Source organism: Stomoxys calcitrans, chromosome 5 (genome assembly GCF_963082655.1).
Source record: "Stomoxys calcitrans chromosome 5, idStoCalc2.1, whole genome shotgun sequence".
Classification (NCBI taxonomy): Eukaryota; Metazoa; Arthropoda; class Insecta; order Diptera; family Muscidae; genus Stomoxys; species Stomoxys calcitrans.
Window position 1 is genome coordinate 75,390,217 of NC_081556.1, and position 27,372 is coordinate 75,417,588.

The 27,372-nt window shown below is 38.1% G+C and overlaps 2 protein-coding genes across 6 annotated transcripts in view; both read left to right on the forward strand.

The window, feature by feature from the left end:
• Positions 1 to 27,372, forward strand: part of LOC106085239 (mucin-2) — a 156,517-nt gene that overhangs the window by 30,175 nt on the left and 98,970 nt on the right. For all 5 annotated transcript variants that reach the window (XM_013249376.2, XM_013249374.2, XM_013249377.2 and 2 more), the window contains exon 2: positions 14,900 to 15,241. In XM_013249376.2, the coding sequence (XP_013104830.2) occupies positions 15,076 to 15,241 (166 nt within the window). In that variant the 5' untranslated portion in view covers positions 14,900 to 15,075. The remainder of the gene's footprint in view (positions 1 to 14,899; positions 15,242 to 27,372) is intronic.
• Positions 2,958 to 8,282, forward strand: LOC131997935 (uncharacterized). Its single transcript, XM_059369820.1, has 2 exons — positions 2,958 to 7,128; positions 7,720 to 8,282. Exons 1-2 carry the CDS (start codon positions 2,958 to 2,960, stop codon positions 8,280 to 8,282), a joined length of 4,734 nt encoding a protein of 1,577 aa, XP_059225803.1.

The following is a 27,372-nucleotide window of genomic DNA, read 5'->3' on the forward strand; positions in this document are numbered from 1 at the left end:
GACATCGAGATGAGAGAATGCAAAAAAGAGACCTTCAGCAAAAAGAAAGATTGATTAAGACTTCAGTGAATGCACGTTGTACAATTCATGTATTCGGGTACATTTTGCTTCAGATAAAGTGTAATTTTTCTTGTCGTATGCTTTCGTAGCACGAGACTCGTACGAAGGCAACGAATGGGTGAACACACACGCGCCAACTTTTTATACCCTACGCCACTATTGTGATACAGGATATTATAGCTTAGTGCATTTGTTTGTAACACCCAGAACGAAGAGAGATAGACCCGACTCATAATCACTTTCTGATTCGATTTAGCTATGTCCGTTTGTCCATGTTAATTTGTGCACAAAGTACAGGTCGCAATTTTCATCCGAGACGAATGCATTGAAATTGAAAAAAATCGGTTCAGATTTGGATATAAGTGCGTGTTCGTCTGATTTGCATTAATAGTGCAATAACATCGTCATTTGCTAACCGAATCTCTCGAAATGTTTATGCCAATGATATAATCTATTACAATTTTGCCCAATTATTTCTTTCTTACCTCTAAGTTTACTAACTATAAGTTGACAGGTAACTTCTTTTGCTTTCGTTAAGTTAGCCAACATACAAAATCATATGTTAGATGATAAGCCATTATTAAAATAAACTCCCACTTTGAATTTACCAACGAAACGAACCACATCGGTAAGAGTTTTTATCTTCAACCTGGGGTTATCCATACATAACCAAACCTTCCTTTTTCCAATTTCTATCTATTTTTTCTGAGGAAACATTCGTCCAAAGGGAAAGGTGTCTTAAGTCTTGTTTGATGTTTTCCAGTTCATAATTCTAAAGACAACCAAGGTACATTCAGCCTACACGCAAACATTTTATGGTCCTTCGAACCGGATATCTATACGCATTGGTACCGGGTTGCATAAGTCTGATTCCTAAAGACATCATCACTTCTTACGTCCATCGCTAAGGAATATCTCCCACATTCCAGATTGTCCCAGGTTTGAAATAACTTCCAATTCTTATTTATGTTATGTACGTTTCGATTGGGAAACTAGTTTAGAGTTGACAGGCAGATAAAAGAGAGCACAAAAACTCAATCGGATTCCTATAGTTTCGCTGTGTATTGTAACAAGTGTCAGTCCGCATTAAAATCATAGTTATCAGCTGCACAAGCAAATTATTGAAAAAGAAGAAATTGTTTTATATACCAATGTTCTTCGTTTTAAACAAAACTGAGTAACTGAAAAGTTAGTAAAGTTAAGTTTTAAAGAAATTCATTAAAGTTAGTCTGATCGTCCGAATTTGAGAAAAACGTGAAAAATTGCAAAAAAAAAAAAAAATCCATAAGTGACAAGTGTTCGACATGTTCATATATTTGATTCATTTATAAATATGTATAAATGTTCCCAATAAATTGAAAAAAAGGCGGTGCTAAAAGTTATTTTTTCCAGTTAATTTTGGTGAAATTAACGTTAAAATTCCGCAAAGAAAATTAAACCTCCTACTCCATAAGTGTTTAAAAAAGTTTTTTTGAAACATACCAAAAAAAAAAAAGCCTTGTGTTTTATTGCATAAAATTGGGTTATAAATCCTAACCTAAAAAATCAATTTACATACGAATATACATAAATACTTATATCCACGTGAATGAGTGTACATATGTAAAACAAAAAAATGTGGATATACAACAAATAGAGAAGCTGATATTCAATCCAAGCTCCCACATCATATTTTCCGTTACTTCATATAAACCTGTAACTTAATTGGTACGTACATACATATTTACATATATATGCTACAATTCTCCTCATTTATTCCTCCATCCCAATTATCCATACTTCTTTTTATCCGTGCTCTCTCCAATTGCTTATCTCTATCCCCCAATTTCTAAGTGCCAAATTTGTATAACACATTCGATGGAATGAAACACTAGAAAAGGGAACGAGTGATATTGTCCATACACTTCGATTTGTTTTTCTCATTCCCTCTCATATAAAAAATATTTCAACTCATCGGATTCATCAGATCCCACGCAAAATAAGTAATCGTTTTTATTTCGTAGTTCCCTTCGATTGTGTAAAAATCGATAACATTATTGACAAATGTAAATAGAAATATAGATGAAAGAATTTTTGCTACATAAACAAATCCATATATTTCCATGAAGATCTACTTACAGCGTTTAATAAAATATAATACAACAATTTAAAACCTTTGAGCGAAGTGAATTTGGGCTCATAAGTTCTATTATAGAAAGTTGAATTGGTCTGCGCATTGAAAGTTCGCATGACTGCGATATATTAGGGTGGACCCTTTTCCATTTAATTTAATACAATTCCGAAATTAAAATCCCGCATGATTTACAATATTTTTTCTTTGTAATGAAAATTTTTAATCTGCAAATTGCAAGTGTATACAAACTGGAGAAAGTGAATAAATAAATAAAAGTAAAATAGATGATTAAATTTCCACATTAAAACTATTTTTTTGAAAAAATTTTAAAAAGACAACGTTTCCATCCTTTTTCAAAAAAAAAAAAAAAAAAAAAAAAAAAAAAAAAAACACAATCAGAAAGCACTCCATATAAAATTCTTTTGTGAATTTTTATTGCGAATTTACTTTGGAAAATAGAGAAGTCTACACATTTTTTTCACAAAACGCTTTTCCAAAAAATAATTAGGTTTTTTTTTCATTCGTATTTTTCTTTTACCTAAATTTGTTTCCTGTTTTTCATTTTGCAAAGAAAGGGAAACACAAGATAATCAGGAATTCCACACCCATTTCAATCACGTTGTACAAATAGCTTCTTTCCCATTAGAAATTCGAAGAAGCCTATTTCGAAGCCTGATTTCATATATTAGGAATTTGCCTTATATATCTACAGCTTAACGATATTTAAGTCTTTTCTTCTCGTGGTTTCTCATTCAATTAATTCTCTTAAATTCCAACATTCATCATGAGCTCCTTAGAACGATTCATCCGGGCTAATGATAAGCTAGTTAATTTCGAACAGGGATTAACTGAGGCAAATATTTCCGAATCATCTATTTTCGCTCTAGAGATACACCGCGATGAGCTTAAATCAATTTGGGCAACTGTCAAAAGCCTTTATGACAAATGTATAGATCATTTCGACAGTCAGAGCAAAAAGCCATCCGGAGAAGCCAATGATGATGGGAACAACTCCCCTGAATCAGATTCTGATAGCGAAGGCTCTGACCTAGACAGCATAAATGCAAGATTTCACGCTTCTTATGAAACCTACGTCAGAATTGTTTCAAAACTTAGTGCCCATATTCATAGACGAACAAATGTAACTCCCACTCAGCAAGCATCCGTCCAGCCTTCTAATTTTCACCTTCCAGCTTGCGATACGGAATCTTTCCGTGGAGATTACCAATCCTGGCCTTCGTTTCGAGACATGTTCTCTGCCATATACGTGAATAACTCCAGTCTTTCCAAGGTTCAAAAATTGTTTCATTTGAGGAAGAAGACAGAGGGAGAGGCACATGACATTGTCAAAAAATGTCCCCTGACAAACAACGGCTTTGACATCGCATGGTCGAATCTTAAAGATAGATTCGAAAACAAAAGAATGTTAGTCCATAGTCAGCTTCGAATTCTATTTAATTTGTCCACGATTACTACGGAGTCAAGTGAAGATATTAAATGCCTTCAACGCGACATCAACTCCTGCATTTCGTCCTTGAAATTATATGATATTGACGTCTCAAGCTGGGACGCAATTTTTGTTTTTGTCTGCTCTACGAAACTTCCTCGTGTTACTCTTTCTCTGTGGGAGCAATCCATTAAAAACAAGAAAGATATTTCAAAATGGACAGATTTAGATTCGTTTTTGTCAAGCAGATACCAGACGTTGGAGACAATTTGTGAAATAAACGGTCCCTTCAATGCAGATAAGACGAATTCAAGCTGTAAGAAACAGGCAACGCCCTTGAATAAGAAAATTAATAGCAACCATGCGAAGGTTTCTCCCCCCACTTCAAATCCACCATGCAATTTATGTGCAAATGAGCCTCATACAATCCGCAAATGCCCTAAGTTTCTTAACATGAAAATAGATGATAGACAATCTTGTATCCGAAGATTGAATTTATGTCTCAATTGTTTCGCAAAAGCCCATAGCGTAAAGGACTGCAAAAGTCCTCACAACTGCTACTCGTGTGGAAAGAGGCATAATACTCTCCTGCATCGTGACGTTAAGCCTGTTCACGATACGAATCCTGCCTCAAGTCACTCCCAAATTCAAAATTCTGAACTCCAACAGATACAGTCCACAATCCCCCAATCTTCCGTTCATCACGCAAGCCTCGAACAGGTATCTTTCCCGCCTTTTTCGTCCTCTGCAAGTAACATCCAATCATGTTTCGCTGCACATTCTCAAAATGTTCTTCTCGGCACTGCGCTGGTTGAAATCAGTCATCTCGGACTGAAATATTTTGTGAGAGCCCTGATAGACTCAGGTTCACAAGGAACGTTCATATCTGAACGTGTCTTCAATATCCTCAAACTGCCTTTCCAACCAATCGAGGCCGACATTGCGGGTCTCAATGGTGTCACGTCAGCAAAATCCAGAAAAATGGCAACATTTTCTATAAGCCCTCGTTTTGACTCCGACTTGCATGTCAATGTAACAGCTTTGGTCGTGCCGCAACTTTCAGGAGATCTTCCAACAAGTTCCATTAATCCTTCGGTTCTTGTAGAATTTCCGAACATTCGGCTTGCTGATCCAAAGTTTCTTGAAAGTAGCCGAATCGATCTGCTTATTGGCGCGGACATATTCAATAATATTCTTTTGGACAATGTTCGTCGAAACATTTGCGGCTCTCTTGTCGCTCAAGAGACAATATTCGGATGGATAATTACAGGACCTATCCGGAATAATCCTAAAGTATCATCCTATTCTACTATAGTTTCCTACTTTTCAGAAACGAATTTAGAAAAACAGCTAAAGCGTTTTTGGGAGGTGGAGGAAGTTCCGCAAAAGCCTCTACTCTCCGAATCCGATTCATTTTGCGAGAAATTATATTCGGAAACAACCAAACGTGACTCTGATGGGAGATATATAGTGTCTCTGCCGTTCAAGGAATCCTTTTCATATAACTCTCCACAGATAGGACGATCCAGGTCCATAGCTAGTGCTCAATTCTTGAGAAATGAGTCTCGACTATCCAAAAACATGTCGTTAAAAGACGAATATGATTCTGTCATCCAGGAATATTTAGACCTAGGCCATATGGCCAAGGTTCCTATTCCTGTTGAGGAAGAGTTTCCAAGGCACTATTACCTCCCCCACCATGCGGTGATAAAACCCGATAGAACCACTACCAAAGTCAGAGTGGTCTTCAATGCCTCATGTCCAACATCCTCGGGAACATCACTTAATGACATTCTCTATCCAGGCCCAGTACTTCAGAATGACTTGACTCTTCTTCTTTTGCGCTGGCGTCTCTATCGCTATGTTTTCAGTGCCGACATCGAAAAGATGTACCGGCAAATAAGGATTAATAAAGATCATTCTTGTTTCCAGAGAATTCTGTTTCGAACAAAGCCAAATGAACAGATTCAAGATTTCGAACTGCAAACCGTAACCTTTGGTGTAAATGCAGCTCCATATTTGGCTATTAGAACTCTAATGCAGCTCGCAGAAGACTGCAGCAGTTCTTATCCTTTGGCAAGCCACATTATTCGAGACGACATGTACGTGGACGATGTTTTAACTGGTTGCCACGATCTCCAATTGGCTTTAAAGGCTAAAGATCAATTGATCTCAGCCCTTAATTCCGCATGTTTTCCACTTAGAAAATGGGCATCCAATTCTAAGGAGATTCTCCAGTCCTTACCCAAAGAGCACATCTTGAAGGAAGATTTCCTTCTTTTCGATGACAGCAGCCTAACCAAGACTTTAGGTGTGCGGTGGAATGCCATGTTAGATAAGTTCTTATTCGTAATTCAGGCAACGCCATGTAAGGAGAGTTACACGAAAAGAGAGGTGTTTTCCGAAATATCTAAGATTTTCGATCCAGCTGGATGGCTAGCACCCATAGTCGTCCTAGCGAAAATTCTTATGCGACATGTGTGGTTATCCAAGGTTGATTGGGATGAGAAAATTACTTCCAAATGTTTCCAAGATTGGAAAAATCTTCTAGATGACTTCTCAACTATCAACTCAATCCAAATCCCACGTTGGATTTCCTACGCACCCTCATTTCGTATCCAATTTCACGCATTTTGCGATGCATCGGAAAATGCATATGCAGCAGTCATTTACTCCCGTGTGGAGGATGAAAGCAGACATGTTTCTGTAAATTTGCTAACATCCAAATCCAGGGTAGCACCAGTCAAATGCCTTTCCATTCCTAAACTTGAACTCCTTGGGGCTACCTTGCTCGCAGAAGTTGTCGAGTCAGTAATTCCTTCAATGAATCTTCCAAGTTATGAAATATTCAAATGGACTGATTCAACTATTGTTTTGGCTTGGCTGCGAAAGCCCGCATGCAACTGGAAAACTTTTGTTGCAAACCGCGTATCCACCATAAGCAGCAAGGTAGGAATTGACAATTGGTTCCATGTTGATACCCTATTCAATCCAGCGGACTTAGCTAGCCGCGGAGTTTATCCCAAAGATTTAATTGAAAATAATCTCTGGTGGTGCGGACCTAAGTGGCTGTCCGAATCTCGAAACAGTTGGCCTATATCAGACGATATCATAGACGATACTGAATTGGAACAGAAAGCCCTACGAGTACATCTTGCTACCAACTCCGATAATCACGAAATTATAGGTCGCTTTTCTTCTTTTCATCGGGCTATTCGAGTCATTTGTTATATATTCCGATTCTTTCACAAGACTCATCCAAAGCACCGCGATTCAGTCACATTCGATTCTGTCGAGTTAAAGGTTACAGAAGTAAAGGCAGTTAGAAATAGATTAATAGTTCTAGCTCAAGCGGAAGGATTTCCAGAGGTGGTTGAAGCTTTACGACTAAAGAAAGCTGTCCCAAAGTCTTCTAACATTCTTAACTTAAATCCATTTCTGGATGAGAATGGAGTTATTCGCGCGTTTGGTCGACTCGCGTATTCGCCATCCCTTAGCTACGATGAACGTTATCCAATAATTCTCCCCTATAACTGCCATCTTAGTCGCCTTTTAGTCCAATTCACTCATATTCTTAGCATTCATGGTGGTAACCAGCAAGTACTTAACCTCATTCGAATGCAATTTTGGATTCCTAAATTAAAAAACCTCATCAAAACTATAATCCACCAGTGTAAGGTGTGTGTTTTACATAAGAAGAAAATTCAAACACAGCTCATGGCAGCTCTTCCCCCAACACGAACAACCTTAAAGCGCCCATTCCATAACACAGGCGTTGACTTTGCAGGTCCGTTCGACGTTAAGAGCTTTTCAGGTCGTGGTTCCAAAATTTCCAAAGGGTACGTTTGCGTTTTTGTGTGTCTTGCGACCAAAGCAATTCACCTGGAACCTACGTCCTCTTTATCCACCCCAGTGTTCCTCGCAGCTTTTCACCGATTTGTCTCCAGGCGTGGCTGTCCTCTTAATATATATTCCGACAACGGAACTAATTTCGTTGGTGCCTCAAGAGATATCGCTAGGGACTTCGTTGCAGCATCTAAATCCAATATTGTGTCCCAATTTATCCACCAAAACCTCTCGTGGCATTTCATTCCCCCAGGCGCACCCCATATGGGTGGCCTATGGGAAGCCGGGGTGAAAAGTTTTAAGACCCATTTGAAGAAAATTTCTGGCGGTTTCACCTACACCTTCGAAGAATTTTGTACTCTTCTGACAAAAATAGAAGCTTGTCTTAATTCGAGGCCTATTTCCACAATGTCAGAGGATTTCACTGACTTAAATCCGCTCACACCAGGACATTTTCTCATAGGAGGACCAATTTTGGCTCCTCCAGAGCCTAATTACGACACTCATCCTGAGTCTGTGGTTAATCGTTGGCAACGTGTCAAGGTCCTTCAGCAACATTTTTGCCAACGTTGGAAATCCGAGTATTTAAAGGAGCTCCATAAGAGGAACAAATGGAAAAATCCAGAAAAGAACGTAGAAATTGATTCCATTGTCGTTATCCGCGACGAAAATCTTCCACCAAACGAATGGCGAATTGGTCGAGTTACTCATGTTCATCCAGGAAAAGATAAGCGTGTACGAGTAGCCTCCGTTTACACATCAAAGGGTGTGATTACTCGTCCAATTACAAAACTCGTTCTACTTCCCACCCAATAGTTCCGTCCGACTCCTTTCCTTACCATATCATATACGATTCCTTTTCAATATCATTATCTTTGGCAATATTTCCATATTTTAAGAAACCTTTATTTTCAGAATGCCTAGAATTGTTCAAAACCGTTCTAGCACTCCTAACCGAGTCAGCCGTCAAAAACAACGACCCTTTCAGTGTCGAATCTGCAAAAAATTTCATCCACTAAGAATCTGTAGGAAATTTCTCTCAATGGGTGCCAATCAAAGAAAACAAGTTGTGGAAAAATATAAGTATTGTATCAATTGCTTGGCCCATAAGCACTCTCAGTCTGGATGTTTCTCAAATACAGGATGCCACATTTGCAGACGATCACATCACACTCTACTGCATCAAGAGTCAATAAAACGGGAATCGGAAGCAGTACGCGTTGTGACTTCAAGCGCTTTGCCACCACAAACAATTACCGTACTTCCCACTGCTCTGGTTAAGATAGTACACGATCGACGCCTATACCAAGTTCGAGCTCTAATTGACACAGGATGTGCAGTCAGCCGCGTAATAAAATCTACTCTCACTAAAATTGGCATCAAAACCATTCATGTCGAAGATACCTTAATGTGCCAACTAACCATTCGAGCTAACTCTGATCCTAAAGCTCGATTTTCAGCAAATTTTCGAGTTGACAATCGAATGTCAATGAAAACCCCATCACATTCATTACCTTCAACTTTCAAGGACAAATTTATAAATCTTATTCTTGCAGACCCCGCATTTTATGAAAGCGCACCAATTTCTATGGTTTTGGGCTCAGATGTCTACCCCAAAATAATCCTTGGGGGTGTTATGCCGAATCATGAAGGGATACCGATGGCTCAGAATTCAATTCTAGGATGGCTGGTTTCTGGAATTTGCTCGCCTTAAGATTAAAACAATATCTTTTACGCTAAGTATAATATTTTTATTTTTTTTTTGATTTTATTATCAATTTGTATTTCAAAATAGAATTTCAGAATTATTCTTGAATTGTATCTTAACATATTACATTAGACAAGTTCTTTTTTCAATTTATTTCGATGGTACCCATCAAGGGGCCCGGAATGTTTATGCCAATGATATAATCTATTACAATTTTGCCCAATTATTTCTTTCTTACCTCTAAGTTTACTAACTATAAGTTGACAGGTAACTTCTTTTGCTTTCGTTAAGTTAGCCAACATACAAAATCATATGTTAGATGATAAGCCATTATTAAAATAAACTCCCACTTTGAATTTACCAACGAAACGAACCACATCGGTAAGAGTTTTTATCTTCAACCTGGGGTTATCCATACATAACCAAACCTTCCTTTTTCCAATTTCTATCTATTTTTTCTGAGGAAACATTCGTCCAAAGGGAAAGGTGTCTTAAGTCTTGTTTGATGTTTTCCAGTTCATAATTCTAAAGACAACCAAGGTACATTCAGCCTACACGCAAACACGAAATATGGCAGGAAGTTTTTTTTGACTCTCGACATTGCTAGTGAACTTCGGTTCAGATTTAGATATAGCTCTTATATATATATACATATCGCCTGATTTTCACTCCTAGAGCCAATCATGCCAACATTTTTACAACTGTCTCCTCGACGACCACCATATTGTCTAAGAAGTTTGTTCAAAATTGGTTAAGATTTAGATATAGCTCCCATATATATGTTCGTCCGATTTTGAGAAATATTGCAAAAAAGTTCTCATTTGTTAACCGATTCTCCCAAAATTGGGCAAGAAGGACTCTTATGACTCTTACTCTTACTGGTGAATTTTTTAAAAATTCTCACTGTAGCGGCGGAGAATTCAAGATAAAAATACTCCCAAGCATTGGATGGTGGTTGTTTTTTTCAAAATTATATACTCTACAGCATCTTGTTCTTTTTACTCTATCTTAAGTATCTCGCTCATGAGTAGACTCAAGGTACAACATAATGTGTGTTCAGAGTGCTACGAGTTCAGCAAAAACAATCACCAATGAATGGTTTTGAGCAGGTCTTTAGTACGAACCATGCATTGGTGACTGTTATTTCCTTTCCTATTTTCGAATTAAAATCTGCCAGAACGATTTTAATATCATGGGCTGGACAGTGGTCATAATATCTTTCTAGGCGCTCGTAGAAAAAAAAGCTGATGTAGAAGAATTAGGCCTTTATGTGGATTGTAGCTAGCCTCTCATCCACCGGAGTAAACCTGGATATAAGGGGTTTCAGTCTCCGACTAACCACAAATCCACACCCAAATTCATGCCTCGTTTCATGGCAGCTATAATATTGGGTGTCACCATTCGATGTTGTTGTGGTGCCATTCCCGAGCCATCGCACTTCCTGTATGGCAGTAATGTCTGCCCGGTACTTCTTCAATAAATCAGTGTACGCATTGACACTGCACCCTCTCTATAAAGAGTGCGGAAATTCCAGGTGCAGATACGCAAAACATTGAAACGCTTGTGGGGGTCGTCAACTTAGGGGGAATACGTGTTTATTCTTCTTCGTTTTTTCAAAGTAATTTCTTTAAGTTTTTCCGGCGTGGGCTTCTAACCCGACGCCCAAACTTATCTTTTTATCGTTATATAGGTGCACTCGGCACATTTTAGCTCACTGCCTTTAACGGATGTTAAATGGAGCTTCCCAGGTGACACAGCGAGAAGGTTTGTGTCCACATTTGAGGTGAAGAAAGATCAATATAAGACTGGATTTTGCCAAGTCAAAACCAATCAGAACCGTTCCTTGGTTTCCAATATCCCCGAGTTGCCCAGTTTTGAAATAAAGCTAAGAATAATATTGGCAAACAGATGCTACTTTGGATTGAGTAAGCAGTTTAGAAACAAGACCACCTTTCGACAGACGAAGATCATACTATACAAGACACTGGTACTATCCGTGTTTTTATATGGTTTCGAGGCATGGGTACTTGTAAAAGCAGACGAGGCAGTGCTTGGAGTGTGATTGAGAGAAAGATTCTTCGCGAAATTTATAGGCCAGTTTGCACTGATGGATAGTATCGGCGTCATATGAACCACGAACTTTATGAGCTGTATGACGACCTTAGCATATTTAAACGGACCTAATTACAACGGTTGCGTTGGCTAGGTCATGTTATCAGAATGAATGAAGAAGCTCCGGCAAATAAGTCTTTTGAAGGCAATCACTGTGGAACACGTAAACCAGTACCGCCAAGAGCACGATGGAAAGATCAAGTGGTGAGAGACACCGCAAACTGTGTGTCATAGATTATAGAAGGAGCGCAGAAGATCGAGGCGCTTGGAACGCTATTCTACGTTCGGCTAGTGGGAAAAATGTTGCGTCATAGCCAATTAAAGTAAAAGTTTTTTCAATGCAGGAAAAATTAGAACTGATTAAAGATCACAGTAAAAACCCATCTCCATTGGTTTGTTATCAGAAAAATATGATGAAGGCAAACAAACTTCATGCGAATCAATAGAAATAATTGAATAACTTTAAAATGTTCCTCTAGAAATTAATCTATTTATGATTAAAAAAAGCCAGAAGTAAGACAACATCTAAAAAAGTTGCTTAGATGTAATTCAGCCTATGGATTAAGCATCAACGGGAGTAAATGAATCATTCAAAAACTTCTGTCTTCAGACAGTTAACATGAAATTACCAAATTTGAATATCAAGACAGCTTTGTGACTGTTATATCAATATAAATTGAATACTTATGTATGTATATGTATTTTAAAAAGCTATCTATATACCACTATAGATAGGGGGCCACCGAGGCGCAGAGAATAGCATGTCCGCCTATGACGCTGAACGCCTGGGTTTGAATCCTGGTGAGACCATCAGAAAAAATTTTCAGCGGTGGTTTTCCCCTCCTAATGCTGGCAACATTTGTGAGGTACTATACCATGTAAAACTTCTCTCCAAAGAGATGTCGCACTGCGGCACGCCGTACGGACTCGGCTATTACCATGGAGCTTAAACTGAAAACGGACTGCACTGTTCCTTAGTGGAATGTTCATAGGCAAAATTGGCATTTGCATCTATATGCCACTTTAAGAGACATCAATAAAATACATAAATAATGAATTTAAGAAAAAAACCTCTATTAACCGTGTTTTCGAGCAGGATAATCGAGGCTCAACTATATTTTATTTTATTATGTGTAACTAGGTCCAGGTAACCAGGTTTCTCAAACTTCTGACTTGAACAAAAGTGACTTGTAAATCCTTCTCCAATTTTCCCTCTTGTGTACCATAATGAACAACAGCTTATTGTGTTTTCTTGAACAAAAGGTTAACACACTTTGAAAATTATTCGCTGCCGAAAATATATGAATTTATGTGTGTGTTTTTTTTTGTCTTGTCGTAAACGAAGAAATTGAAGAACATTAACAAATTATGAATGTTAACAACAAAAAATCGTCTAATGTTTGGTCAACAACCCTTCACTATGAATATTTTCCCATAATTAATGCTTGCAACAATCAAAAGACTCAGACAACGAACATGTTTTTTTTTGCTGATGTTGTTGTTGGCCGCTAATTAGCTGAGTGGAGAAAAGACTCTAGGGTATGCTAGCTAAAAATAATATAATGATAAATTTGTTTGTGAACACATATCAATATTGGAAATCAATCTAGATTTTTTGATTGTTATATGATAAAGTAAACATTTCCAATTTGCATCGTTCAAAACTAAAAGCATATGACAAGAATGTATGTAGTTATGACTTTGAGTAGCAATTAATCAAATTGACAATTACAAGATATATGACATCCCTCAGTGGCAGTTTATCGATGGAAAGAGAGAAAGTGTGATGAAATTTCATGAAAAGAGAGTAGCTATCTTCTGGACCCGATGGACCCTGAAGAAGCGGGTGGATTTAAAAAAAGGCATTTGTGTAGCACAATTTCGGTATTCAAGTTAACGGATGTTAACCAATAGAGTGATTTCATTGACCTTTCCATAATTGACCATGATTTGGCATTATTGAAGGCGCCTTATAGTCTTTCATCTTTCTGAAGTTTTTAACTAAAGGAATGCTATACAAATTGGATGGGTGGACTTGTAATTCAGGTAGTCGACAATGCTAATCCTCTGATTATGTTTAATGTGTCTTCTCCAAAAATTGATTCCATCCAGGGTTGATTCCGATCCAACTCACCTGTGTAGTATACTAACGCTATCGTGTAGTAGTTCAAGCACATTTTCGAATGTGGTCTTCCTCAAAAAATAGCTTTTTGATGATTAAATAGTTCGATGAACCATATACTAGCTGTTAGCACAAAACGTTTTTAAATTGTTGAATTAAAAGGAAGATAATTAATCGAAAAAAGTAGTTATTTCGTCTGAGTTGAGTGCCGCTTATGTGTTGAGTGCATCAGTTGTTTAAAAACAAGTAAAAAAGGCGTTAAGTTCGGTCGGGCCGAACTATGGCTACCCACCACCTCGGGTATATATGTAAATCACCTTCGTCAAAATCAGGTGAAAAATGCATACCTTATGCCCCATAGCAGCTATATCGAAATATGTTCCGATTTGGACCAAATACTTATAAGTACAAGTCATTGTTATATCTGAAAATAAACCGATACGACACGGATTTCCAAAAGCCTAACATAAGTCACTGTGTTAAATTTCAGTGAAATGGGATTATAAATGCGCCTTTTAAATCGAAATATAGGTCTATATGGCAGCTATGTCCAAATCTGGACCGACCAAGTTTCAGAAAAATGTCAAAGGGCCTAACACAACTCGTTGTTCCAAATTTCAGCACAATCGGACAATAAATGCGCTATTATGGCCCCAAAACCTTATATCGAGAGATCGGTCTATATGGCAGCTATATTCAAATCTGAACCGATCTGGGCGATATTGCAGAAGGAAGTCGAAATGCTTAATCTTACCCACTGTCCCGAATTTCGGCGACATCGGACAATAAATTCGCCTTTTATGGGCCCAAAACCTTAAATCGAGAGATCGGTCTATATGGCAGCTATATTCAAATCTGGACCGATTTGTGGCATATTGCAGAAGTATGTCGAGGGGCTTAACTTAACTCACTCTCCCAAATTTTGGCGACATCGGTCAATAAATGCGCCTTTTATGGGCCCAATATCTCAAATCGAGAGATCGGTCTATACGGCAACAATATCCAAATGTGGACCGATCTAGGCCAAATTGAAGAAGGATATCGAAGGGCCTAACACAACTAACTGTCCAAAATTTCGGCAAAATCGGATAATAAATGTGGTTTTACGGGCCTTAGACCCTAAATCGGCGGATAGGTCTATATGGTCTATATAGCCCATATTCGAACTTAACCTGCTTATGAACAAAAAAAGAATCTGTGCGAAATTTTAGCTCAATATCTCTAATTTTAAAGACAGTGGCGTTATTTAAACAGACAGATGGACAGACGGACGGACATGGCTAGATCGTCTTAGATTTTTACGCTGATCAAGACCATATATATTCTTTATAGGGTCGGAAATGGATATTTTGATGTGTTGCAAATGGAATGACAAAATGAATATACCCCCATCCTTCGGTGGTGGGTATAAAAACCAATTTTTCATTTATTATTTTTTACAGGAATCTTTTGTAATTAATATATGCCTTTTTCGTTTGCTTCTCATTTCAGCATGGGTGCTGGGGCTGACATAAATCATAATTGTTTTATGTCTGTGGTGAATATGTTAAACAATAGTACCTAAATTTTTAATTTGTCGTGAAGTCATAACCATAATAGAATAATCAATTGAAAAAAAAATATTAAGCCAATCAACTACAAGTCTACACAACACTACTTGGCTAAAGATGCGTCGGAAAACTTTTCGAAAAACCAGCCCAATTTGCAGCCAAATGCCGTACAAAATGTCCAAACATCAAAAACACTACAGATCTTTCATTGCCTCGATATGTTGGCAACAATTTGCGGTATCAGCAGTGCTTATCAGTATTGTGCTGCTGGCAAATATTGTGGGTAAGTGGTGAAATGAAATTTAAGTTAAGTTGCTCGAATTTATATACAACAGCAACGTTGCTGGTTTCCTCGTGAAAAAAACTGCGGGTTACGTTTTTTATTCAATTGTTGCATGTCGCCATAAAAGCCCGTTTAAGTGTATTTTTTTTTATAAATTTGGCTTAAGTTTTCAATTTATATGTAGGCGGTTATTCCTAATTGTACTTCGTTTTGTTGTGAAAGTTGTGGGTATTTGCATTTACATGTTAATGAATGGTTAGGTTAGGTTGAAAATAGGGTACGGATATTATTCCGCCCCATGCCACTATGGACATACAACCAAGCCAGTAATCGGTTTGTTGTGCGCTCTAAAAAGTAACTTCGAAAAAGAAAATCTAAATTAGGTATTCCGAGCTACTTACAAAATCCCTAATTGTTTTCCATACCACGCCCCTAAGTTGGTTCATATCTGGTGTGGTGGCCTTAACTGAATACCGGTGTCTGTTAGTCGCGGAAATGCTCTAACGTCTCATCATCTTCCCTAGCTCTACACATGCTACCACTTGACGCACCGATTTTGCATAAGTGAGCTCGTAGTCCAATGTGTACCGTTATCATTGATCCCAACAACTTATCATCAAAAAGTGAAACAAAATTTTTAAAAATGGTAAAAAGAGTAAAATCATGTTTTAAAAAAGCACTAACTTAGATATTTGGAAAATTTTACAAATATTTACAATCGTGGACTAGAATTTGAATTTTAGACCAAAAGAGTCCAAAAATTTACAACCAGGGTACGAATAGATGCAAAATAGTGGGGCTTCGCTCTCGCATGTGTTCGCTTTTACCTCCCTGCTATCGTTTTTGTTGACACATAAGCACACCTGGGTTCAATACCCGACTCAGATATCAAAAAAAGGTTCAGCGGTGGTTATTGCCTCACCAATGCTGAAGAAATTTGTAAGGTATTCACCCATCTAAAAATTCGATACGAAGAGGTGTCGCTAAGCGGGAGAAAACGTTACTATAGTGGTGCAATTGGTACAATACATTCTTTGTGGATTGAGGTGTAGCTTTCAAATAAGGCTTACAGTCACACCCTGCAATATATATTGGATGAGAAAATATTTGTTTTATTATACCCACCACCGAAGGATGGGGGGTATATTCATTTTGTCATTCCGTTTCCAACACTTGTTATTCCGTTTCCAAATATCCATTTCCGACCCTATAAAGTACATATATTCTTAAACAGCGTAAAAATCTAAGACGATCTAGCCATGTCCGTATGTCTGTCTATTGAAATCACGCTACAGTCTTTAAAAATAGAGATATTGAGCTGAAACTTTGTACAGGTTCTTTCATTGTCCAGAAGCAGTTAAGTTCGAAGATGGGCTATATCGGACTATATCTTGATATAGCTCCCATATAGACCGATCTGCCGATATGGGGTCTTAGGCCCATAAAAGCCATAGTTATTATGCGATTTCGCTGAAATTTGGAACGTTGAGTTGTGTTAGACTCTTCGACATACTTCTTCAGTTTGGCCCAGATCGGTACAGATTTGGATATAGCTGCCATATAGACCGATCTCTCGATTTAAGGTCTTGCGCCCATAAAAGGCGCATTTATAGTCCGATTTTGCCAAAATTTGGAACAGTGAGTTGTGTTAGACCCTTCGACACACTTCTTCAGTTTGGCCCAGATCGGTACAGATTTGGATATAGCTGCCATATAGACCGATCTCTCGATTTAAGGTCTTGCGCCCATAAAAGGCGCATTTATTGTCCGATTTTGCCAAAATTTGGAACAGTGAGTTATGTTAGACCCTTCGAAATCCTTCTTCAATTTGGCTCAGATTGGTACAGATTTGGATATAGCTGCCAAATAGGTTGATCTCTCGATTTACGGTCTTGGGCCAATAAAAGGCGCATTTTTTTGTCCGATTTTGCCAAAATTTGAAACAGTGAGTTATGTTAGACCCTACGAAATCCTTCTTCAATTTGGCTCAGATCGGTACAGATTTGGATATAGCAGCCATATAGACCGATCTCTCGATTTAAAGTCTTGGCCCCATAAAAGGCACATTTATAATCCGATTTCGCTTAAATTTGACACTGTGACTTATGTTTGACTTTTCGACATCCGTGTCGTATATGCTTCAGATCAGTCTATATTTAGATATGGCTACCAAAAAAGACAATATTTTGTTCTACAAAGTTGAACAATCACTTGTACTTATTAGACCACTCAATATCCGTTACAAATGTGGTCCAGATCGGACTATATTTCAATAAAGCTGCTTTGGGTGCATACATTTTGCATATATGCCCGAGATGGTAGGTATCCATAGTTCGGCACGGCCGAACTTAACGCCTTTTTACTTGTTTTTTCGAATACTTTGTAACTAAAGAGTTCAAAACAGCTTTTCTTCGCCATACCGAACGGAGGGGGAAGGGGAGAGCTGGAATGCAAAACTTTTGTGGAAATGTTGAAAGTCTCAAAATATAAAAACGTAGTAGCGATATGAAAAATATACTACCTTTAGGGCTGCAATTAGTGTCATTTGGTACTTCCGTAACGGATTGAGTTAACTGAACTCTCATATCTATACTCGATGAATGAATTTTGTTTTTCATTTTGTTGTTAGAATTGCGTCCACTTTAGACCAAGAGATTTTGTTTTTATACCCTCCACTATAGGATGGAGGTACACTAAGTACCTCATTCCGTTTCAAACACCTCAAAATATTCGTCATGCTAACTTTCGAAGGGGTAAAGCTAGGCACTTTCAATTTTCCACAAATTCTTCTTGTCAGTGTAGGTCGGTGGGGATTGTGAATGGGCCAAATCTATCCATGTTTTGATATAGCTGCCATATAAACCAATCTCGGGACTTGACTTCTTAAGCATCTAGAGAGCGCAATTCTTATGCGTTTTGGCTGAAATTTTGCTCATATTGTTTTGGATATGACTTTCCACAACTGTGTCAAGTATGGTCTAAATCAGTCCATATCCTGATATAGCTGCCATATAAACAGTTCTCCCGATTGGACATCTTGATCTTCTAGAAGGCGCAATTTTTATCCAATTGGTTAAAATTTTGCAAATGTTGTTTTGGTATGATTTTCAACAACCGTCCGAAGTATGGTCTAAATCCGTTAATAACTTGATATAGCTGCCATAGAAACCGATCTCCCAATTTGACTTTCTGAGCCTCTTAGTCGCAATTATTACTTGATTTGCCAGAAATTTTGGAGGTGTTATTTTTTTATGACTTCTAACAGCCATGAAAAGTAAGGTCAATATCACTCAATATATTGATATACTACTTAATTTCCCATGAACATCTCAAGAACCGGGGGATACTTTTCTCATATCAACGAGTGCAGTCCGATTAAAGTTTAAGCTCTTATTTTATGCCGAGTCCGAAAGGAGTGTAGCAAAGCGACACCACTAAGTAGAGAAGTTTTAACATGGCAGGATACCTCACAAATGTAGCCAGCATTAGTAAGGGGATAATCACCACTGAAAAATTTTTTCTGATGTTCACGCAGGGATTTTAACCCAGGCGTTCGGCGTCAAGATAAACGGACGGACTGGCGGACTTGAGGAGATGGCTATAACATTTTCAAGTGTAATTCAGAAATTACCAATTGAATTTCAGAATATGTTACTCATACACTTGAAAAGATCGTAGATCGACTTAGAATACCAGAACGATGATGATAATATATTTACTTTAAAGTGTCACAGATTAATATTACGAGGTGTTACAAAGGAAATGGTGGTTGGGAAAATATAATACTGAGTATTTCTTAGTAAAACAAAAAGACTTAGGCATGAAAATAGAAAAATTATTTATCAATTGTTAAGTAAAACAAGTAAAACTGTGCTTAGTTCGACCAGACTGGACCTTGAGAATAATAACAGAATACTACTTGCAAAATTTGAGCCAAATCGGAAAACAAATGCTGCTTCCAAGATCTCAAATCGGGAGGTTGGTTAATGTGGGGGTTATATCAGGTTATAGAGCGATCTGGATCGTATTTGGCACGTTTGTTGGAAGTGGCAAAAGAAAAATGATTGCAAATTTTCCGAAAAAAAAATTAGGCTTTTAGTGAATTCAAATAGAAGGACCACTTTATATTGGAGCTATATTCAAGTCTGATCTATGTCAAAAAACTAAAAAAAAGTTGGCCCAAAATTTAGGATTTTTCCTTATTCGTAGGATTTTAGCAATGAAAACGAGTCAAAGAACAAAAGCTTTAAAATAAAGATACTAGGTTTAAATTTAATTTTCTAACGTTTCAAACTTTGATCGGTGATTGATTCTTATTTTACTTCATAGATGATGGAGGTCACCGTGGCGCAGAGGTTAGCATATCCGCTTATGACGCTGAACGCCTGGGTTCGCCTTAGGTTCCTAACCTAACCTTTCCCTTCTGGATGTTGGCGACATTTGTGAGGTACTATGCAATGTACGTCAAAAGTGCTCCTCAAAGAGATGTCACACTGCGGCACGTCGTTCGGACTCGGATTTAAAAAGAATGCTCCTTATTATTGAGCTTAAACTTGAATAGGACTGCACTGCAATTTGCAGATGATTGTCCAATAATTAATTTTTGAAAAATTCTTTATTTATTTTTTAAACTAAACATCTTAACTTAAAAAATCTAAACATTTAAAGACGCTCCTCTTTGTAAGGCTATTTTGCGTCTTAAACTACGATTCTCTATTGTCTTGTCCAGGTCAATTTCCCAACTTTCAACGATATTTTGACCATCAATTTTGATTTATGTCTTTAATAGCTAGTCGCAAAGTTAAGGATTTATTAACCTACCATTTAAAACAAAAAATCCTTAACATGAAGGAAAATATTTTTCACCGAAGGGAATATTTCCTGGAAAATTTATCATCTTTGCTAATTTTGTCTCGTATCTTTAAATTAGGGACAACATTTTTGGGAATTTTATGGTTTAAGGGAATTTTATGTGATGAGCCGTCTACCAAACACTTGCATAAATTTGTTTTCTAATCTCAAATGCCTTTTGAGCCACATATTGCCATGATCGGTAAATTTATTGGGGGTTCTTTTGAGAAGGGGGCGGTGCCCTAAAGACATGGTCTCAGATTTGGATATCAAATGATCAGTAAATAATTGCTGTTTTGGGGAAGAGGTAGATCCTCAGAAAATTGGTACCGAAAGTGGGTACCAATTTCCTGTTCTATTCCCCAATAACTTTCATTTCCATTTACAGCTCCACATTGTCATGGTCAGTAAATATGTCAGAGTTTGGGGGTGTTTTGGGGAGTGGGGTGGTCCCCCAAACACTTAACCCTGAAAATATGTCAGCATTGTGCTCTAATCTCAAAAACATTTATTTGAAACCCATATGGCCATTGGCCTCAAAATTAAGTATCAAATTTGTTTTCTTATCTGAAAAAACTTTCATTTAAACCCCTTATTGCAAAAGTTAACAGTAGGTCCGGTTCGGGGTATGGGCTCTAAAAACTATCAATATCGAGCTTCACTTTCTTTAAACCCAAATTCTCATGGTGAGCCAATACGTCCTATTTGGGGGTTGTTGTGGGGGTGGGACGTCCCCCAGACAATTGGTCCCGAATGTTGATATCAGATTCGTGATCTACTCCCAAATACCTTTCATTTGAGCCCCATATTTCTATATTCGGCATAAATGTCCTGTTTGGGGGTAGTTTTGGGGGATGGGGCATCCACTCAGTAGCTTGACCCCTGACAATATATCAGATTCGTGTTCGAAAATACCTCTTATTTGAGCTCCACATTGCAATGGTCAGCAAATACGTTATATTTGGTTGGTGTTATGGGTGCGAGTTGGCTCCGTAGACACTTGTTCCCGAATATTGATATCAGATTCATGCTTTACTCCCAAAAAGCTTTCATTAGAGCCCCATATTATGATGGTCGTAAATTTGTCTCCCGTGGGAGGGGCGGCCCCCAAACACTTGGTCCCTTATTATACCCACCACCGAAGGATGGGGGTATATTCATGTTGTCATTTCATTTGCAACACATTGAAATATCCATTTCCAACCCTGATCATCGTAAAAATCTAAGGCGATCTAGCCATGTCCGTCCGTCTGCTTATTGAAATCACGCTCCAGTCTTTAAAATTAGAGATATTGAGCTGAAACTTTGCACATATTCTTTTTTTGCCCATAAGCAGGTTAAGTTCGAAGATGGGCTTTATCGGACTATATCTTGATATAGCCCCCAAATAGACCGATCCGCCGATTTAGGGTCTTAGGCCCATAAAAGCAACATTTATTATCCGATTTTGCTGAAATTTGGGACAGTGAGTTGTGTTAGGCCAGTTGACAACCTTCTTCAATTTGGCTTAGATCGGTCCAGATTCGGATATAGCTGCCATATAGACCGATCTCTCGATTTAAGATTTTGGGCCAATTAAGGCCGCATTTATTGTCCAATGTTGCCGAAATTTGGAACAGTGAGTTGTGTTAGGCCCATCGACATCTTCCCGTAATATGGCCTATATCGGTCCAGATTTGGATATAGCTGCCATATAGACCGTTATCTCGATTTAAGGTTTTGGGCCAATTAAGGGCACATTTATTGTCCGATGTCGGCGAAATTTGGGACGATAAGTTGTGTTAGGCCCCTCGACATCTTCCTGCAATATAGCCTAGATCGGTCCAGATTTGGATAGAGCTGCCATATAGACCGATCCCTCGATATAAGGTTTTGGGCCCATAAAAGGCGCATTTATTGTCCGATTTCGCTGAAATCATTATGCACCATCTGTGAAAATTTCAAGAAAATCGGTTCAGCCGTTTTTGAGTCTATACTCAACAGACACACAAACAAACACAAATGAATAATAATAATAATAATGAATAATTATTTGTTTAAAGTAGGTCAGAGCTTGCGATAACTTATGCTCACTAAACAAAGGGTTTTTAATCCCTTAATAGGCTATTAAATGTTAGGGAATACTGTTTTTGGTGCAAATGCTCATAAATGCTTTATAAAGCCTCCATAACTGCTGTAAATACTTAAAATGTATTTTTTTCTTGGATTTATGTTTGCTATGAATTGTGAAATTGTGGATGGTTTCTGTGTTGGATGATGAGTTGCATGTACACCTCTCGTAAATAGAATGTAAATTCTATAAGAAATTCAGTACGAGTATGTCCTAGATTTCTTTGAATTTCTACCACTTTGTTTTCAATTTCAATTCCAATTATTGCCCTGGTACGTGTCTGCTGTACAGTACAACACTATGTGAGATGATTGCACAAACGCTCCATTATTTCAGCAAACAAATGACTCACAACATTTAAGAGTTTTTATCTGAATAGACTGACAGTCAGCCAGTTGGCAGCCATTTATATCATTCACCTCGCCAATGTTAAGATTTCTTTTGTTCAAAAATATTTTGTTTTTTCATAATTCCATGGATTGAAGCAGCTTTTTTGATTAATCTACCCATGGCATTTTCAGCGGAAGATTGTGTAACTTTTGCGTTTGTGTCACAACACATTCATCAAAGTCACAAAACTTTTTTAGAGATTCTTCGTTGTTGATAAGTTTTGCGAATTAGCTCTTTTAATAATGCTGAATAGCGTTTTCAAATGAAAGCAATCATATTCAAAATTTTTGTAAGGAACGGAAGTTGAAAAAGTGTTAGCTTTAAGATGTAACTGTTGATATGAGTTGAGATTTTTTTCTTTGAAGAAGGAGGAATTATTGCAACCGGCGTTCCATCTTCTGCATTCTTCTAGATAATTATTTTCATTCGATTCCCATGCATATGCCTTTACGTTATAATAGATAATCTTAACTTAGTCTTAGTGGATTAGCTCATGTCGGTACATCCGTTAACTTAAAGCTCGGTGTTTGAAATTCCGCTCAAAAACTTCTGATAAGTGTAGGTCGGTTGCTGCCACATAAACCGTTCCACAAGTTTCCGAATCAGTCCATAATATGATATAGGTCCCATAAACCGATAATCCTTATGGCCTTCATGAGCATACAGAGGGTGCAAAAAGTTGCGGCGATTTGGCAGAAATGTTTTGGTGATGTCGCACTTTAGCCTCCATTATCTGTCCCAAGTGCGGTCTGACCTCTTTTACGTAACTTTTAACCAAATTGACTTAAATTTTGTAGATGGTGTTCTCTCATGGCTTTCAATATCTATGACAAGTTTGGTTTGAACCCCTCCATTACTTGAAATTGGTAAAACTTCCAATTTGACTTCTACAACAACTAAAGGCACAATTTATTTAATTCTTTTTTAACTAAATTCGTTTTAGTTTGTTTCTCTTTTGGAGACAAGCTTAATGATCGGAGATTTTCTTTGCAAATTGAAAAGGAAAGCCAGTGATGGCAACACACACCATCCACTATGGGACGCGTTTCGTCTTTGGTTAAAACTTTTCAACCATATTAAGTGTGATGGCTTCAAGGGCAATGCGTTGGTATGTTGTATTTGAAACGTATTAACTTATCAATGATGGTTAGGTTAGGTTTAAGTGGGCAGTCTCCAGACAGACTCACTTAGACGTTTTCGTCCATTGTGATACCACGGGAACAAGAGAAGGAAGATGCCTTCTAGTTCCTACCGTTGAACCATCCAGATTGCTTTAAAAAGTCCAATAACTTGCGAATGTTCAAATTGCAAATGCAAAAAATGCAAATTTTGCCCATGAATATTCTACTAAGGAACAGCGGCAAACTTCTCACATATCAATGAGTGCAGTCCGATTCAAGCGATTTAGCTCGATCAAGCTCAATGATAAGGGGACTCCTTTTTATAGCCGTGTCCGAACGGCGAGCCGCTGTGCGACACCTCTTTGGAGAGAAGTTTTACATGGCATAGTACCTCACAAATGTTGCCAGCATTAGGAGGGGAAAACCACCGGTGAAATTTTTTTTCTGATGGTCCCACCAGGATTCGAACCCAGGGGTTCAGCGTCATAGGCGGACATGCTAACCTCTGCGCTACGGTGGCCTAAATCAGACAGGTTCTCAAAGAAATGAGAACGAAAAGTGGAACTCCTTCTAACTGCTAGTGCGGGACACACACACACAAAAGGTGTTTTATAGTCTCTTCTTCTTCGATGTCCTCACAGCTTCTTCAAAAGTCGTTGCTGGTAACCTTTAGTCTGCCAGCATGTTTTCCGACTAGACAGACTCTTCTAGTCTAGATGAGGCCACATAATTTTGGAATGCTCACAACCCCCTCTTTATGGCCATCGTTCGTTCGTTGCCCTTCGGGCCTGGTCCTGAAAACTTGGCTTACATGTCACTAGAGGCATACCCACAGATTCCAGTCCCTCTGGAATGCGTAAGGTAGTTCCTAGTCTCGCAAGTTCCGCGCGCTTTACAATTCCCTGGGATATCTCTGTGACCCGGCACCCAGAACAGGTGAATTTTGAACTGTTGAGCCATCTCGTTGAGAGATCTGCGACAATCGATGAAAGTTTTTGTGTTCAGAAATACATTCTCCATGGATTTAATGGCTGTCTGGCTGTCTGAGAAGATATTTATGGCAATCATCGAAATGACATTATATCTTAGCCATTCCACCACTTCCTTAATTGCAAGGATCTCTGCTTGATGCACACTGCAGTGGTTGGGTAACCTCTTCGATATGACCAGTTCTAGATCTTTAGAGTACACCCCAAAGCTCACCTGGTCGTTCGTTTGGAACCATCCGTATAGAAGTCTATGTAACTTCTGTTACCAGGGATATCGTAGTTCCAATCGGTTCCATCAAGGATATGGCTCTCCAATGGCTCTCTTTCAGGTTTATAGGGCAAGAGAGGCCTTTCATGCCCCTTTTCACAATGTTAGATTTGAAGTTTAATTTCCTGTCCAGCTAAACACCCAAGTATTTTGCGCTTTCTTTAAAGGTTCCACTGTAGACAACTTGTATCTCCTGCTGAAAAGAACTACTTCTGTCTTGCACGGATTTATACGCAGACCACTTTCGGTAGCCCACTTTGCTGTTGCACGTAGAGCTTCCTGAAGTATATCTCTGAGAGTGCTGGGAAACTATCCCCTAAACGCAAAAGCGACGTCATCAGCATACGCCACCACTTTTACATCTTTTTCTTCCAGAGACAATAATATATTGTTAATGACTATATTCCAAAGTAGAGGAGACAGTACACCTCCTTGAGGTGTACCCCTGCTGACCAATCTTTTTAGATACACAGATCCCATGCCTGCCGTAATGCATCTTTTAGTAAGTAAGTTATTAATAAAATTTCTTACGTCTCAATGATACAATTGCCACATTAACCACACTCGACAACCCTGTCAATTAGCTGTACTTTTTCGCAATGCATGTGTTTTTGTGTAATGACAGACTTTTTTCTGTGACAATTACACTACTTCCGTGGTACACATGATTCTGTGCATCTGTTGGAAGTTGTATTGATGTCTTCGAACGCTAGTCAACGGCAACGGCTCTCGTTGTTGATTCGTGTGCCTAGATTCGAATCGCGGCCGGACTCTGCCGAAGTTTTTCATTTTTCAAGTTTTGTGCCTGTTAGGGCGTAGATCATTAAATTTTACAATTTTTGTTTGTTTCTCTTTCGAGACGAGCTCAATGATCGGAGACTCGTTTTAGTTGCCGCCTTTCAAAAAAAATCCAAAAATACATGTGAGTTGTCATAAGTGTTCGCTTAAACACTTTATCTAAAACTCGAATTTTTATGAAATCGTTTGTTACGTAAAGAACTATAGGAAATTAATGGATTTTCTAAATGGAGATTCCTGTTTCCATTTTCCCAAAATCCAACTTAATTCAATATTCTATTAGAGGCTTTAAATCAATTAACCATTTGATTTCAACACAAATGTAAAAAAAAGTATAAAATGATGACTTGAAGGCGAATTACTATTCAAAGATTTCACTTTTTCCACATGAAATTCCAAAACGTTTTCCATTCATCGTTACTACAAATCAACACGAATTCGACTCTATTAATTCTTTGCAGCATGCAGCTCAATTTTAAGAGAAACACACAAAAATATGAAAAACAGAAGAAGATGGGGACGTGTTTGGAATGCTATGCTCCATGCGATACGCCAGTACCTGTTGAATTTAATTAACATCATCCTCATTTAACCATGCATTCATTCTAGCGCTCTTCGGCCATTTATTTCACTTGAGTTCACCAAAGAAGAATGGGGCTTAAATTTGAGAAATACACCACCGCTAACTCCATCTTGAGCACACACATCAAGTAGAGGTACTCGCGGCTCTCGGAGGCAACAGGTACTTAAGCAGATGGTGTTAAGTACCATCGATACAGTAAATACCCCATGGAGGCATGGGCATACCAATTAATTACTGTAAGAAACTGTTCTTTTCCAGCCAACAGCTTTCAGCATTCAATCATTTACATATGGCGGCAAAAATCAGAAATTATTCACCGTTTTGCGTTTTATGCTACTAACCAACATTCAACCTGCAATTGGTTGCAATCTTATTTCTGACGCCGTCAAACACCGTTAGTGGTGGGTGAGAAATTAAAAGAAAAATATTTCCAAAGGGAGCCAAAACTTTCCTCCCATTTGTGTAAATTGCGGCTTTATTGTTTAGATTTTCTTCATTGGCTTTGCTGCTAACTTCGTTGTATTGTTGGTTTGTCTTTCGCCTGTGCCACTTCCAAACGTGTGGATGAAAACGCATCGAGTAAACACAATAGCAATTCTATAATTGAAAATTTGTTGAAAATCTTTCTTGGTCATCGATGGCTTTTTGACTCGTGATTGGGGATAAGAATCAATGTTTACGATTGCCCCATTAGGAGAAGCCAATATTTGTCTTCACATCCATTCAAAATGTTTGGGAAGAAGTAAAGCTACCAGTCTTAAGCCGGCCAATATAATGAAGGCAGTTTCCCAAGACGACACGGTCAAAAGGTAATAAAGAAAATTTTTGTTTACATTCTTGGGTATAGATGAGGTATATAACCATAACACAAATTATCACTTTTGGATCAACAAAGAATATCCCAAAAATATTTAATGTCAACTATTTTTAGGTGCAACCACTTTCATTTTTAGGGAGAAATTGAAGTCGATCTGTTTTATTTATCAATGGGTCGGTCTATCTCTCTTCCTTTCGGGTGTTG